The sequence below is a fragment of the Thermobia domestica genome, chromosome 2 (genome assembly GCF_964235325.1).
Source record: "Thermobia domestica chromosome 2, izTheDome1.hap1.1, whole genome shotgun sequence".
Taxonomy (NCBI): domain Eukaryota; kingdom Metazoa; phylum Arthropoda; class Insecta; order Zygentoma; family Lepismatidae; genus Thermobia; species Thermobia domestica.
Genome location: NC_137455.1, coordinates 313,744,264 through 313,762,166, shown reverse-complemented (window position 1 = coordinate 313,762,166; position 17,903 = coordinate 313,744,264). Strand labels below are relative to the sequence as shown.

Here is a 17,903-nt window from a genome sequence, read left to right as displayed (position 1 = left end):
ATCGTTTCCTAGGAAGAAGTTGTCCAACTTGTCGATTGAAACAACTCCTCACTTGCATTACAATAAAACACCACAAGTTCTGCCCTGAACCGGGAATCAAACTCGGACCACACACTCAACACCAAAAGCATCAAAGATGCGCTGTATGAGATCATCAATTTTACCTATGTCCATACAAGGAGACATATTTTCCTTTATTAAAACTTCATTGGTTATTTTTTTTAGAAGTTAATCACAAAGCAAACTGCATAACAATGCTGTACATCCTAGCTCTGGACATATTATGAAAATATAATCTAAGACTACCTAAGTATAATCCAAGGCAACCTTAGATTGTAGTTGCTTAACTTATCTGATGAAGGCAATTATGTGTTGCCGAAACTACTACAACATTAGGTTTAGTCACATTTGATTTTCACTTAAGTTATACATAAGAATGTATAAAGTACGAAATGTTATTGCCCTTTATATTCTACACGAGTTTTATACATAAGTACCACTTTGAGCACTACATGCATCTCTATTAAAATATTAATTTGGCGAGAAACAAAATAAAAATTATTCATCCAGCAAGCAAAACAATTAATTAGGGTAATAAAGTATAATGAGACACTAGCTGCAGCTGTTCGCAATGAGCAGTTCGTTTCCAAGAACACACGATAGACGTAAGTTTGAGATTAAGCAAAGATAGAGCCCAAAGAAAATTGCTAAAGGCATACAGAGGAGAAGAAGAAGAAGAAGAATCTCAGGCGTCAGACAGAAAATACAATACCATGTTTAAGAAAAAAAAAACGAAAATGCATCAAAACATTGTTTGAATATAGCATAAGTCTTAAGAATTCTCTACTGCAACTATGTAATACAATGAAAGAATCAAGCGTATGACTGTAGTGGTGTAAGTCATAAACAATATTTCTTCTCGTTTAGCCGGAGCAAAAGTAGTTTGTCCATACAAAAGGGAGAAACAGTCTGTTCTCCCATGCGCGTATAACCCAGCGATGGTATCGAAGCATCCCAATTTCGCAAGCAGGCTCCAACCCATTCTGGAGGAACAATTTGTCCTCGCGTGGTAAGAAAGTCATTTCCCGTATCGGGATGTTTTGGTGGTGTATCAGAGCGGGGAGGCTTCGTTACTTTGCATGAGAATTACATAGGCTACAGATGGAAGATAAGAGAGTGCCAGAGACCAACATCTGCCTCTTCCTTTTATTTTAAAAGCGGGTAAAAGAGGAGAGCTATGTATGAAGGAAAGAAACAAAAATGAAACAGAAAACAAAAGGAAAAAAAAGTTAAAAACTACATAACAACATCCACTGCGTACTAGAGAGAAAAGCCTTGAGATGCTCTCGTGTACTTTACTGAAAGACTAAAATGGAAAAGGATATTTTCCAGAACCAACACAACTACTGGAGTTTTGCTACATATACTCCGAACTAAACGTAGGGAGATATTCAAAAAGCAGTTTGCATCTTGAAGCATTTATCCTGGAACAATGTTGAAACTTAAAAACAAAGACCCACTGAAACGGAACACGCTAAAAGGGGAAGAAAAGTAAATATGTATATAATTTCTTTTTCTTTTTTCAAGCAAAGGCAAATAATCACTGAATACATACGCTGAAAAAATGGTGCAAAAAGAAACTACCTTTACATGAACTTTAAAAAACAGCCATTTATCTAATATAGAGTGCACGAACTTTCAATAAACCTATAAGCCTGTAAGTCAATGAGCTTGCAACACGCTGTTGCTAAATCTCATGGGAGAAACCTCCGAATATTGCGACTTGTTAACAAGATTGGCCGAGTCGGACTTCCACATCACAGCGTTGGCAACGTTGCACTAAGCGGATTAGTCGTCGTGAAGCAGCGCTCAAGGCCAAGTGCGGTGCATAACGAAGTGTATTTTCTGATAGGAAGTGCAATACCTGATCCTAAGCACCAAGTAGAAATACAGAAATATTGCCCTCATCCTGGATAGCGAGAGTTTTCTGCACAATTTTGAGTGTATGTGTCACGCTTATATAACGATAAGAAATTACGACTACTATACATAGTACACATGGTAAATAGCAATGCGTGCATGCATTACGGACAGACGGGCATATTCCATAACGTTTTGCCTCAACGCAACGGAAAATTTCCAATTTAGTTTCTGATAATAGGAATAGCAGTTATAATGACTTTATTGCAATTTTGGCATTGCGTTGCTGCAATTTTGCGAAGATTGACACGGAATGGCCTACAGGATGTGAACACAACAAGTTGCTGGCCACATTGTCAAACCGACTTTGGCGCATGTTTTGTTTTTTTAACTGTATTGGAAGTTATTTAGTGGGAAATGGTGCAGTTTTCGCTTGAAGAACGAATTGATATTTTATGGAATTATATTGTTTATTAAGGATACCAACAACATATGCAACAAAATATTCCGATTTCAACAAGATTGCCACAACCTGATCATGAAAGATTTGTATAGAAAAGGAACGACAACAGGGTCCATAGTGAATGCATAGAAAGAAAGAAAAACGCTTCTAAAATCGAAGAACATAAAATCAGTCGACAGTATTCACAGTGCAATAACCAGAAGAACCAGAAAATTGATACAGCGATTATTGCAACAAGTTGGTGTATCCCATTCAATATGGCACCACAGGAGTTCCATTTTCAAACTATCGTATGATCGTACTGCAATAATGAAAAAAAAAAGCAAAGCTAAAGAATAGGTTACTACAACGCTCTTCGTTCAGATTGTTAATAGTTACTTAGACCAAGTAATTTTTTCTTAAGCAAATAAACAAAAAGTACCAGAATACCTATAATTAGGGTAGCCATATTTTTTTGATCCAAAATACGGACAAGCTTTAAAATGACGACCCATCAAAGATACGGTGCCCAAACAGAATAAATATTTTGAAATTTCTTACCTAAAACTCACCTTTTCAGTTATCACACAATTGTTTACTGTGATACTTAAAACACTATTGGAAACTAACATGTTTCATTTTTTGAAACACAAATATAATAAATCATATAATTAAATTACGTATATTAAATCGAACCAAAAGAACCCTGGAATGGAAGGATGAGACACCTTTTAAAAATATAACCTACTTTATTAATAGTAACTAAAATATAAGTTATATGGTGAAAACACAAGTCTTTTCGCTAAAGATTTTAGCGATTTCCGACGCGGAAATTTTCGAGTAGCTCCAAAACCTGTCAAATACAGATATTTTTCTATTTCATGCTTTGTACGATACGGACACGGACATGGTCACAAAATTACAAACAGTCCGTACAAAATATGGGCATATGGCAACCCTAGCTATAATGCACACGGCTCAGGAGCCCATTTCTTACTAAACTAAAGAATATCTAAGACAAATATTTTCCGGAACGACGTTCCTATCCAACTAAACAATTGCTTAGACAATTTGCTTTCGCCTTTCAGGATATGTACGAAATACGATTCTTTGAATCACAGATGAAGAACATTATAAATGCGATACGAAACATGTCTCCTCAAGAATTAGGCTGCGTTACTGCAAACATGGTTACAGAGGCGCAGTAAAATCTAGATTTTGGTGTAAGGTATTTCTGGTTATAGGTTAGAAAGACTTTCACTGATTAGTTCTGAAAATGATTTTTTTATTTCTTAATTTAATGTCGGACGATTATGCACCGAAGCTAAGGGAGATGGTGATGATGAGAAAGATTACAATGGTAGAATGACCAAAGTGAAGGAAACTAGAGAACCTACGCACACCATTTTGTCAACTTCAAAACTCACTTTGTGGAAGCTGGGGTCAAACAAGGATCTTCACACACTAGAGATGAACATTACCACTGAGCCATCGCGGCCATCAATTTGTCCTTCATTCTTTGCAAGATATTGTGAGCAACAGTGAAAGTACCACTGAAACTGATAAAGCTCTGTATTAACCTGAATTTTTAGCCATCCTGTACATAGATATGCCACCAAAACAACTTCATTTTCATGTATATCCTTATTAAGTAGTATAACATATCAGTCTGTCAGTCACGCTTTTAATTCACAGTCAGGCTAATATTTTTCTCTAGTGTACAAGCAATTTGCAGGCTAGTTAAAGGCTTGAGGGGGGGGGCACAACTAATATCGTTGAAAAACGAAACTCACTTATTTTATCTTGGTTATACGGTAACAATAGATTACTTTAAAAAAAAAGTACAGTACTTTTAAGTAGATAAAGTATAAACTGGAAAAAAAAAGGTCTCTCTCTCTCTCTCTCCAGTTAAAGAATGTGCATTCGTGATATTATCTTTCCAGGCCGCGAATTCGTTTCAGGAATACAGTGTTTCGGCAACATTCTGGAATGAAAAAGTTGAAACCTCAAAGCCATAATAGATCTCTTCAGATTTTTCTCAAATATATCTAATTATATAAATTGAATCTTTACACTAAACATATCAATGGCTTCATGCATTAATACAATTGACTTCTTTACAGAAAACTACACAGAAACCTCCCATGTCTTTGGACCAAAAAAAAAAAAAAGCAAGTATTTACTTCTTGAAATTGGTCATATCAGAGAGAAGATGGACCATTACCAAACGAGATTATCTATTACCACTGTCGCACAGGGTGTGTGTATTGTATGTGCACTACAAATTACTTTACTCGTTATCTTCTTTCTATTATTCCAATCTATTTTACGTGTTAAAAGATCCGGAATTTCCAACTCATCCTCGTCCGCCTTAGAATCAAAAGCTGAAAAAAATCTTTTCTTAAAAAAAAAAAAACTTTCTCCTTCCTTCCGGCCGTTGACCTTCCCCCAAAAAAGGAATGATCGCCGATTCGTTTCTTTCTTGTGTGCACCACACTGCTTCCATCCATCTATTGTTGTAAAGTCCAACAATAGATCCCAAGAGGGACACCGTTTTGTGGTTGTCCGGAGATGAGTCACCGGCGTCACAGGAACCATCTGGAGTGGGAGGGGCAGTTGAGTGAGAATGAAAATTACTAGATTGAAGGAAGTCGTCATAGAAGAAAGGACACTTTCTTATTCTACACTATGATCAGTGTGGCTGACTTCGGAACTAAACATACTTCTGCTACATACACACACACACACACACACAAAAAAAAAAAAAAAAAAAACAGAAACCGTCATTCAAAAGAATATGTATAATTTAGGAATCATTGGATAAAGCGTTCGCTTTGAAACAAGGAAAATAAATGAATTATACTACGAATAAATAGATCGCATTGCGCTGAACAAGATTATGTAGGTGAGTAAATCCTCATGCGTGGTTTTCGAGAATATCGAAAACAACCTAATTTTGTTGCAAACCTAAAATATCAAGCTGTACGATAACCATGCAACGTACAGAAGCTTTCATTATAGCATCAGGAAGATAGTATGCAATATGGTTAATGAGATATAGCCCAAAATTATAATTAACTACTAGCATTTTCTCGTTCGTTTGTATTAAAGCTTTCATTATAGCAATAGAAAGACGACAGTATGCGGTATGGTTAATGAGATATAACCCAAGATTAACTATTAAGGGGAGCAGACTACTAAATATTTTTGAAAAGCTAACAAATTTTCTTTTGTCCGTTTTTCGTAAGTGAAAAGAGATGATGAAATGTAACTTACCACATTAATAGATAATGTTATTCTACATCCGAAAATACGAATCGGAAAGATTATCAGTGTTGCCATCCGTAAGAAATTACAGTGTGACCGGAATTTGAATTATCCAAAAATCTACGTTAAGGCAGCGACTAGAAAAATGAACTCAACGGTAGTTGATTACTTATCATGTTGTCTTCGTTCCTTGTTAACTAGTTTCTAAATAATGTTTGTATTCATTTTGTAATATCTTATTTATTTTGTAATAACTTACAGAAGTTATTACAAAATAAATACAAACATTATTTAAAAAACTAGTTAACAGGGAACCAAGACAACATGATAAGTAATCAACTACCGTTGAGTTCATTTTTCTAGACGCTGCCTTAACCTAGATTTTTGGGTAATTCAAATTCTGGTCACACTGTAATTTCTATGGATGGCAACACTGATAATTTTTCCGATTTGTATTTTCGGATGTAGAATAACATTATCTATTATTGTGGTACGTTTCATTTCATTATCTCTTTTCACTTACGAAAAACGGGCAAAGAAAAATTTGTTAGCTTTTCAAAAATATTTAGTAGTCTGCCCTCTTAACCTTCTCTTGTTTTGTTTGTTTGTATGAAAGCTTTCATTATAGCACTAGAAAGACGACAAAATCCACTATGGTTAATGATATAGCTCAAAAATATGATTAACTATTAACCCTTTCTTGTTTGTTTCTTTATTTGTTTGAAAAACAGTACTGCCCAATATCAGTCGATAGATCATAACAAACTAAACACAATGACATACTTGGCGATAGATTCTCATGCGCACTTTTCAAGAAAAACGAGAAAAATAATTTTTTTATGACGTTAAAAATTATATTGTTCGCTGACAATCTTTCGTGGATGATACAAAGCATAACGGTTACTGGTAACTAAATTTGGGCTACTTAAACCCAGCAAATTTTATCAATGTAGTTCAAATGTTACTTGTATGCATACAAAATGATTACACAGCTTATAGAAAATGATATCTTAATAAATAAATCTGTGACTGTATGGTAAAAACAGATACTATTGAAGTTCTTTTGAAAGCTAAGTTCAGTCGCGTACAGTAAAAACTGACTGAAGTAGGGATAGCCTTTTTCGAAAAATCTGTTTTTCGATTTTCGGAAATTTAATTTTTCGTTTTTCGCTTTTTCGAAAAAGTTTTCGTTTTTCGAAAAATCTTTCGTTTTTCGAAAAAAATTTTGTTTTTCGTTTTCCGAAAATTTTTTCGTTTTTCGTTTTCGAAAAAGTTTTCGTTTTTCGAAAAATTTTTCGTTTTGGAAAAAATGTGGCCATCCCTAGACTGGAGCAATGTCTCAATGCATGTCTCCCTTTTTACTGTATTCACAAAAACTAATCAAATCATTTGGGTTACACAAGCGAATTATCATATATTATAGTTATATATAAAGCATTTAATTCATTTCTTACCTCAGCGAACTTTATTGGAACGATGCACCGTGACTAAAGGAGGTGGAATGAGGAAGGTAAAAAGAAACGTGAGAACTCCAAAGAAATTAGTACTGAACTTCAATATTCCATCTTTCTTTTTAAAGTTAAAATTCAATGTAAAGATTCTAAATAAATGGGCATAGGAAAAGAATATATTTTTTGTCTTATATTCCTTCCGTTGTCTAACACATTGTTTGAGCTTTTCTGTTAATACCATGTGTATCTGTTTGAAGTTAAGGGTTAGGCTATTCGAGAACGCGTTTTTGAAGCGTATGCGACCTAGGTGGCTACTCAGTAATTTTACTTTTGCCAAAGTTATAAATCATACTGTGAGCCAGTCAGGGTTTCCAGATCTTTTTTTGCCAGTCTAGGTCTATCATAGCAGAGTTCCAATGCTCTGCACAAAGTATCTTCAAAGCAGCTGTTTCTTGCTAAAATCCCATTACCTAGCAACACGTCTTTCCTTTTTTAGCTTCCTTTAGACATCTTTTAAACAGCAGGCAGTCTATTGTACCGAAACGCACCAAATACGCTCGAGCCGACGTTTTCTGCGCGGTTTTATTGCTTTCGTGTTTGCAGAGCATTGTGATTAGCCATCCACATTTAAATACATGGTCAGCGTATTTCAAGCTTACGCATAAGCAATAAAAACGCTTTGCGAACGCTTTGAATAGCCACCCAGTAACACCTTAAATATAGGATACTAATCAAGATATTTTGGGGCATGACAGTCTCTTATGAAGGAGAGAGAAAATCAGCAATATTATAAAACGCATTAGCCCCAAGCTTAATTCCTCAACGTTAAGATTCTTAACCAATAAAGATTAAAAAAAAAAAATCTATTGAGCTTTGCTGGTCTCTACAATTTTTTATAGAAACAAAGAGTGAAAAGGGTTTCGTTTCTCAAAGGGATGTCAACACTCTAAGAAGATAGAAAAAAAAAAGATCACGAAATGAAAAAGAATTAATTGATTTGCTTTACTTAAAATTCGCAATAACATTTTCAAATCTAGTGATAAACAAGCTTTAGGAAGATCGAATTTTAATGAGTGAAACAGTAAAACAGTTTGAAGTGGGGGCAAAAATCAAGACACAAACCACAGTGCAATGAAATCGATCCAGTAATCAGGATGTAATGTAGTAGGCTTGGTATGTAAAGGTGTGTTGTGTTTATCTATTTCAATTGTATCACAGTGCTTTTAGGTTCAATAGCTGTAGCTGAGACAATGATTGCTCTTACTGTAACATTCGATATTTCCATGTCTTTCTGATTTCGTCTGCCAGGTCTTCATATTTATTAATTTTTGTAATCTACTTAATTTGGAACGTATGTTATAAGCAAGTGGCACTGTTATATTTATGAGAGTTATTTCTTAGTCCATTTTATTTATTTATTTATTTATTTATTTATTTATTTATTATTATTATTATTATTATTATTATTATTATTATTATTATTATTATTATTATTATTATTATTATTATTATTATTATTATTATTATTATTATTATTATTATGGTGCTGTATTATCCTTTCGAGTTTGATAGATTCCATTCCTTGCCACGTAACGATTTCGATTATACCAGCTTGTTTTACTTACGTTCTCAAGCGTGCCAGTTGATCACCATACACGTGGTAGCATTTCCTTCATAAATTTTAAGTTTGTTATTGGACTTTCCACAAGAGGGAAGGCAAGATAACGTAATATAGATATAAAGCAAAGCAAAAGTACAGGATAAGTGGGAGTTTTTTTTTTCCTTTTAAATAGCTAAAGTTATGTTGGATAAGCAACACTGTTTTCTTTTGTCTCCCCCTTTGGACAACGACACATTTTCCTTCCTGCTCTCTCGCATGAAAACGGGGCTATCGCCACGCCAAATCAACAGAGCTGAAAGTAACTTCCGTAGTTTTAATTCACACTTAGTTGGCGCCTAAAGGCACCTACTGAGTCGCGTCTTCTATTGTGTTCCTAGAAAGCATCTGCAATAGAAGAAAGCATCTCTTCTCTCTCTGTTTTGCAACGAAGAAAGAATTTTACGGGTTTCTACCTTGGAGATCTCCAGTGGCTATTGTCTGGTTGCCTGAGGTTTCCTGAAACCTCTTCGAATTGGCTCCGAAAAGAAAATGAAAAGAAGAAAAGAAAAGAATATCACATTCTGAGAGATTTTTCTCCATTGCATCTGTTGTTCTCAAACGCCGGACAATGTTCTTCCACTTCTTTCTTTTTTATTCGGTCGTGATTTTGTTTTCTGCTAACGCAGCATTGAGAAACTTCATAGGTAATTTTGGGGTCCTAAAAACTGGATTTCATATCAAAAATGTCTTCATAACGTAGCATTAAAGCAGCATATTGGAGTCGTCCTATGTACTCAGTTCAATGGACATTTTCTATACTTTCTTTTCTTTACTTCCTCACAGGACATTCTCATGATAACAAACAACAGGCTTTGCATTTAATTGGACGGAAAATTGCATTTAAATTCTGATGGAAAGCAACCATTAATTATATTTTTACTTTTGTAAGTCTTGACAGTTGACAACAAATCCACTTTTCGTTTTGAAGTAAAATGCAAGATAAGCAAGAAACATTGGTTAGCTTTTTTTTTTTTTTTTTTAACCAACCATCTCTCATAACTGCTTGGTAATTTCATTCCAAAAGCTAATTGGTAATTTAAATGCTACGAAAGATTTACGTAAATATTATCTGTATTAGAAATGGGTTTAAAAGTAAAATACTGCTCATCAAATTGGGTGTGTCACTGTTTTCGAGTTATACATTTAAAAACAAATAGATTCGTTTCTTCTCATAATTCACAATGTTAGAACTCGACGTATGAATAAAATTTATAATGTAATATTAACTTCTAGGAAACTAGCGTAAGAAACAATTCTATGCTGTATCCTTACGCTCAACGCCTACGTCTGCGATAGCGAAGATTCTTACACCATTAGAAAGAATTGGCAGCCTTTTTAATTCTTTTGTTTAATTATTAAAGATTATTGGCACTTGCGGTTATTAAAATTTATCAACTACCAAATAAGAGTAATGATATATTAAAAAGTTTACTGTAATGAATTAAATCATGTTAATCTCTTTAACGTCTATTTATAAATTTGTACTAGCTGCTGAAATACCGGGCGTTGCCCGAACATAAAGAAGTGGCGCAAAAAAAAAAAAAAAATGTAAGTAGTCTATGGTCTCCTCTCTACAGTTGCCCAAATACAGTTTGGATTCTAATTTTAACTCTTATTTAAACTAGCTTACGTTCTATTTCCCGCAGTTACTTATAAATATGTCAAGCTAACAGCGTAGGTTCTAATTCTAATTCTAAACAATCTGTGCTCTATTCCCTACAGTTACCTAGACTACAAGTACTCCAGGCAAGCAGTGTGGATTCTAATTCTAAATACCCTTCGATTTATTTCCTATAGTTGCCTAGTTGTATGCCAGGCAAGCAGTATGGATTCTAATTCTACATAGCCTACTATATGTTTCCTACAGTTTCCTAGAAGTATGCTAGACAAACAGCACGGATTCTAATTCTACATAGCCTGCGGTCTCTTTTCTACACTTGTCTAGAAGGATGACAAACAAGCAGTACGGATTCTAATTCTACATAGCCTACTGTATATTTCTTACATCTACCTGGAAGTAGACTATGCCAGGCAAACAGTATGGATTCTAATTCTACATAGCCTAGGTCTCTTTCAGTTATATAGAGGTATGCCAGGTAAACAGTATGGATTCTAATTCTGAGTGCCCTATGGTCTATTTCCTACAGTTGCCTACAAGTAGAGTATAAGCCAAGCTAACGATATGGATTTGTACAGCGAACAAAACTACATCCAATTTTATTCACACAGTAAAATTATATCTAGATACAGTAGTCATGTCTAGATTTCTCGTAGACAATAGATTTTATTGCCCCCTTAATTGCTTTATTACCTAACGACTTTCGATGTCAATATGGCCGTGTCGGCCTTGGGGAGACCGGCCCCGTCCTTGGGGGAGGTTTCTGGGGGAAGTGGTTTTATTACTTGTGCAATAGAGGTTGTTTGGAAAAGTGGAATGACCTCCTTTCTTGTTGAAACACGTTCCTATACGATTCTTGAATCGAAATTATAATCAAATTAGAATTAAAACTATGATTTAGATAATTAGAGCATTGGTATACGTCATTGAACGCAATCCCTAGCTTTAAACATGATCCAACACGATTTTTGATTGAGGATACGGCTTTGAATGCTGTTCCTAGCTTCAAACATGATTTAATACGTTTATTGAATCGAAATTATAATCAAATTAGAATTAAAACTACGATTTAGATAATTAGAGCAATGGTATACGTCATTGAACGTGATCCCTAGCTTCAAACATGAAACAACACGGTTTTTGATTGAGGATACGGCTTTGAACGCTGTTCCTAGCTTTAAACATGATTTAATACGTTTCTTGAATTGAAATTATAATTAAATTAGAATTAAAACTATGATTTAGATAATTAGAACTTCAGTATATGGCTTAAAACGCGGTCCCTAGTTTCCACAAGGTTTTTTCCCATTAATTTAATTATGATCTGACTTGTAAAGCTCGTAACTAATTGAACACTCTTATTTGAACTAGAAAATTATGAATAATGAATATGATTACACCCTTTAAGCTCCAATGTTTAGCAACGATTTTTAATGGTGCTTTGTTTTACGGAGTAAAGTATTAAGATAGGAAAAAGGAAGGAAAGGAAGAAATATTTATTTATTTTCATTTATTTTTCTTGTTGCGAACTGCACTTCTTTCGTTTAGCTTGCTTGGCTCTTAAATGACAGACTTAACTTTGCTATTTTTCAGCGTTGCTCAGTACGAAATTCGCAGATACGCAAGGTTCTGTGTTCTCTCCAAGCGCCATTGCAATACTGAGGGTGAAGATTGAAGTTCAGTTTCTCACACCCTATGCAAACAACCTTGCGATATGATTGGCCAGGAAAAAACCAGTTTGCTCCGCCTGCAATGTTTAACCATGGGAGATAGATACCTTTAGTTTGAGTGAACGGGAGAACCCACCCGTCCCCGCCTCTCTTTCCCTCATCAATGTCTTGTGTGAACAAGTTTCTACCCGCTCCCCACCCTTCCCCGCATCTCTTGACCGCATTCTGTGTGATCAGGTTTCTACCCTGCGACAAGTGACACACATTTTTTCCCCACCCCTCACTGCCACTCTTTGGCTGCATCCTGTGTGAACATGCTTATACCTTCTCTCCCCCAACGGCGATAACTGACACATTTTTCCTCACAAAGGGTGTTTTTCAAACCAGTTCTGGTGGATGGTTTGCGGACAACAACCTCTTCCCCGCCCACTAACCTGATGGACAAACAACCAGGATGTCCTTGTGCTCATTGCCAATAACCTGATGAATAAATGGTTGTCCTTCATTTTGATTTTGCAAAACAACACACACACAAAAAAGAACCTGTAGAATGGTTTTGTGTATTCCCACATACAATAATTATGCTGTTCTTTTCGGCAAGATACAAGTTATTGAAACAGTTGTTGAAATGATAGCTATATAGCTTACTGAATAAAGCCGGAATTTTAAAATTTAGGAACATTGTTGCCTGAACCCAACTAACGAATTTTATTGCTTGGTAAACAACTATTTGCTGTGAAAATACGACAATTTGGCGTCTTTAAGGTATGAATTGAGACATGCTGGCGATGTTTTCAAACTTTAGGCATTGTGTGAAAATTCCTTGGTATTACCTCTATAGAAAAGAAATATTTCCTTCGATTCGGCAAGAGACCGACAAAGGAATTCTTTTTGATTCTTTGCAGAGCGAGGCAATGCTGTATTACAAGGCAAATTCATTTACTTTATTTTTTCTCCCCCTATTCCATTCCCCTTATGTTAATGAATAAATAAAAAAATATATTATATAAATGGAGTACACATTTCCTGTATTAACAATTTTGCTCGTGAAGGCTTCTGCCTTGCTTCTGCATTGTTTCTTTAAAGTGATTTTCTGGATTTTTCTGTGTTTGTTCAAAGAAGAAGATAATATATTCAAGTAAGTTTTATATCATTATAATTGATTAGATATATTTGCATAAGTATCGAATGGTGGGACTCCTCCTAGAAAATTAACACATATTGTTTTTTCTTATGAAAATAATTAACACGGTGTAGAAACGAGCTATGAGTTTGCCAATATGTTTCAATTTGTGGGGAGCATAACGCCCCGAACCTTAGGGATTCACGTCTGACTTATATTCCCTTACGTGTTTACCGAAAATCGGGGAACTGTGCATGAGGGATAGTCCCCCAAACAGGAAAACTGCGTTTGACTTATAACAGCTTCTGTGTTTGCCAAACAGGGGAAACCATACATGGGGGCATAGCCCCCCAAACCTGAGGGAACCGTGTGTGACTTATAACGCCTTATGTGTTTACCGAAAACCGGTGGGGAAGCATACATGGGGGCATAGTCCCCCAAACCTGAGGGAACCGCGTTTGACTTATAACGCCTTATGTGTTTATCGAAAACCGAGGGGAAGCATACATGGGTGCATAGCCCCCCAAACCTGAGGGAATCGCGTCCGACTTATATCGCCTTTTGTGTTTACCAAACAGTGGGTTTACCAACACCGGAAAAGCTAGCTTCCTGAACGGTCAGCACGAAGGAACGAAATATTTTTATTTTTTATTTTTTTTTTAAATGTTTGAATACTATGTTTGAGTTTTGATTCCGTTTCGGTTGTGTTTTTGGACAAGTTAACCACAGGAAAGAGTGAAGAATGGAACTAGCATTATTATATTATAGTTAAGAATATGTGGGGACACGAAAAATATCTTGGCAGTGTTAATCTTTTTAGAGAAAAAATGCGTGGTGACATCCCTTAAGAAAACGCCAATGAGATACTTTATAGTTTTAGAAATGCGTGGTGACATCCCTTAAGAACCGCCAATGACGGTTGGACTTATAGTTTTATAAATGCGTGGTGACATCCGTTAAGACCCGCCACTGACGGACTTTATAGTTTTAGAAATGCGTGGTGACGTCCCTTAAGAACCGCCAATGACGGTTGGACTTATAGTTTTAGAAATGTATGGTGATGTCCCTTAAGACCCGTCAATGAGATACTTTACATAATAGCTGGTATTTTAGAAATGTTTGACAATCTACCTTAAGACCCGCCACTGACGGACTTTACGGCAAAAATCAAGTGTGCAATTTCTTTGAATATAACTGAAATTGTGATTAAACAGAATTGCGTACTGTCCAATATTTTTGATGGTAGATTTTATATAAATACATTGTGTCTGAATGATTTGTCATGAATCTGTATTCATATTGGGATGTCTATTCGGAAAATAAGCAATTTACACATAAAGAACACTTTTAGAACACATACATATTCAATATTTACTACAGATAATGTTCAAAATATATTGTTTAGTGTAAAATAATTAAGTTCAACAGAAAAGATAGACATTTGTCTTGCTTGTATCCCTAATATTTAGAAAATCAGTCAGTATTAAGTGTTTTTTATATATAAAGAGTTCTTAGTTGTAGTGGATGCAATTTTCCAAGATACATGCGAATATTGCAATTTTACGTAAATGTGTAGACTTTTCTTTCCCACAGTTAGACTCTAAAGAAAAGAACTAGGTTCATTGATTCATTTTGGATCATAGCGTCCGACTTTTCCCTTTGAATTCGTGTTAGAATAGCTTGACTATCACGAAACGTAGTGAATACTCAAACGGTTCTTTTCCAAGACATGACAAATGAAAGAATGTAATTAAGTGAGAGAAATTTAAGCTAGATGTTCTTTTATTTCTGAATAAGTGATGGGAATATGAACTTGCGTATTTAAACATGTGATACAGTATTCAGAATCTTAATCATATGGTAGTCACATGGTTTTTGTACATACTAACTCTATATTAAGCAAGGTAATGAGTGAGAAAAATGAAATGAAATACGAAATATTTTGTTAGGGGTTGCAGAAAGAGAATCCAATGCAGTGTGAACGCGCTCGTTTGCGTGGAGGAAGAGGGGTGACTATACCCGGAGTGAATTCCCCCTCATAACTTTTCCAATTACTGAATGCACTCTTTTGCGTTGGGGAATAGGGGGCACTATGGCCGGACTGAATTCCCCCTCATAACTTTTAATTACTGAATGCACTCTTTTTTGCGTAGAGAAAAGGGGGTATACCAGTCTTTAAGAGTAATGCCTCCCTTTACTGAATGTTGCTTGTTTTATATATGGATTTCGCAGTGAGGCACTAGGATTTCAATGTAAATGTATGCAGCAGTACTAGTAGAGGGGGAACCCTCACTGAAAGACTGGGGTTCATATCCCAGAAATGATGAGGTACTGCACCACTTAAGTAAATATTTGCTCTGTCACTGAAAGACATGGGTTTATATTCCTTATTTAACCCAATAGTTTTACTTATACCTGCTTGATCTTCAATACTTTGATAGAATATTAAGACCAACAGAATATACAAGCATATGCTATGGTTTATTACACATTGAAAACATATATACTATACTCACCTGAGAAATATACGGAACTCTGTCACACACGCGTCAGCACTGCGGAACTTTCAACGCACAACTAATTTTTAATTATGACTTTTGCCGATAGGTGTCACTAGTAGTTCTATTAAAATAGTATTAAATCACTATTGCTAATGTACTGGTTCTGATTTTTTTTTTCTTGGAAAACATATTGGTAGTATTAGTATAAAAAGTATAAGGAATCCGCAGAAATAGTGTTTGTTCAGTTGGTATGACCTAGGATTGAACTACAGACCCCCTAAACATATAAAGTGAACACCTTACCACTTTTAAATAAATAAATAATTTTGTATGAATTCCGTTTTATAACATGTTGTTGGAGTGGAGTCATATAAGTTTTTTTTTTTTTTTTTTTTTTTTTTATCGGGATTGAGATATAGGATTTTACAAGTGCAAGAGTTTTTGCGGGTGAATTAGATTTATCTTTTATACGATGATGAAAGATTGATTTGATTTTATATTTCCGATCTTTAAACATTTTATCCTGTGAGATCAGACAATTTTCAGCAAGCATACTATTCGTGAAAAGAGGGAAATTAGGTATCACGCAAGACATTTGTTTGGTGTAAATGAGAAAATCATTATTATTATTTTTGACTGAATGCCACGTCGGTAATTGGACCAGAACCGTTTGCTTTGAATGCGTTTTCGGGTACGTCCGCGTCGCGACACCTTTATACCGGGAATCGGGCCCGGGGCCGCTCACATTGAACGCAAAAGCGAAAGCAAGTACGCTACGCGGAACCATCCGCATTAAAGCCAAAACGCGTTAGCGACTACGTTGTGAGGGAACACTAGTTCCCCATACCGGGAATTGAATGCAAGAGCGTTACCGATTATATTGTGAGGGAACACTAGATTTGATCTTAAGTTATTGGTACGTTCAGCTTTGGGTTTTACACAGCACAGATAGTTTGCTTGTACAGATTTATTGAGAATTCGAAAATGTATAAAGTACTTTGCCAGAATTCTACATAGCTTTTGCAAACTATAGGCTAAAAGAAACTGATTTTGTACGTGGATAGAATAACAGAATTTTTATTTCTATTAAGTATAATTTGCACTATTTTGGTAAAATTATGTTGTACTAATAACATTTTTTTTATTATTATTTTCCAGAAGAAATGGAGTCCCAACACCAACCATCAACATCATCATCCGCTTCTTCCTCCTCCCTTAACCATATCGAGTGGTTTGAAAAAATACATAATTTATTAGATGTAGCAGAGGGAAAGAAAAGGAGAAGAGATGAGGGGACATCACAAAGGACGAAAAAGACGCGCTACTCACCAGTGGTAGAAGTGGTTCAAAAAAGAAAAGAAACTACACCAGTGGAAGAAGTAACAGTGCCACTAACTCAAGAAAGAAAAGAACTTCGACCAGTGGAAGAAGTAGCAGTGGAAATAGTGGGGGAGCGGGGTAATAGCGGGGCAGCGAATGAAGCTGATATATATTTGAACGATGGGGAAGATTGGGTTATAGTGAAGGCAGGGGAAAAGTGGGATCGATTAGAGAAGGCAAGAAAATTGAAAGAAAAATTTTTGAAATAAATAAGTTGTATATATATTTGTAAATAAATTGTGTGTTTTTGTTGAATGGGTGCTGGGAAATTTGTGTTTTCTTTCCTCTGAATTTTTAAAACCTTTCCAACTTTTTAACAGTGCTGAGGTATTTTGATAATAGTCTCAATAACTAATGTGCAAACATATAAGGTTTCTTCTTCCTTTATATATACTTGAAATTAATGCAGGTTCTATTTTGATGAATGGTTGAATTTTGAGTTTATTTTTCAGCAAGAAGTCTCTTTTTTTTTTCTAAATTCTTAGAACATTCCTTGTAAGAATTAATCTGTTGTCACATGACCTATCTTCGGGAATCGAATCCTTGACGAGTGATATTAGAAAATGTTTTCGTACAAATAAAAATATGAAATGTCCAACACTGATGTACTATTCAGTTAGCCAAGACGATCATACTAACCACTTGGTCATGAAACAATTTTAGTTGGTACAGTAGAAAACAAACTGTACACGGAACTATACTGTACAAACCTTGAAGATTTCAAAACAATTGAAAAGAGAGAAAGAAAATTGAAGTAGTATTTTCTTATTGGTAATTGCTTATTTGATTTTTTTTTCACCAGTAATATTTCTCTTTGTCTTGTGGTAAACTAATCAAAGTTTAAACTTGGATAGGCTAAAGGAGATAGTAA

The 17,903-nt window shown here is 35.1% G+C and overlaps 2 protein-coding genes across 6 annotated transcripts in view; one reads left to right on the top strand and one right to left on the bottom strand.

Annotated features, from left to right (window-relative positions):
- The window catches only part of zfh1 (Zn finger homeodomain 1), a 746,119-nt gene that overhangs the window by 333,341 nt on the left and 394,875 nt on the right, over positions 1–17,903 (bottom strand). The window lies entirely within an intron of this gene.
- LOC145679836 (uncharacterized) lies at positions 13,083–17,473 on the top strand. Its single transcript, XM_081750355.1, has 2 exons — positions 13,083–13,166; positions 16,811–17,473. The coding sequence occupies exon 2, from the start codon at positions 16,816–16,818 to the stop codon at positions 17,239–17,241; it is 426 nt and encodes a 141-aa protein (XP_081606481.1). The 5' UTR covers positions 13,083–13,166; positions 16,811–16,815; the 3' UTR covers positions 17,242–17,473.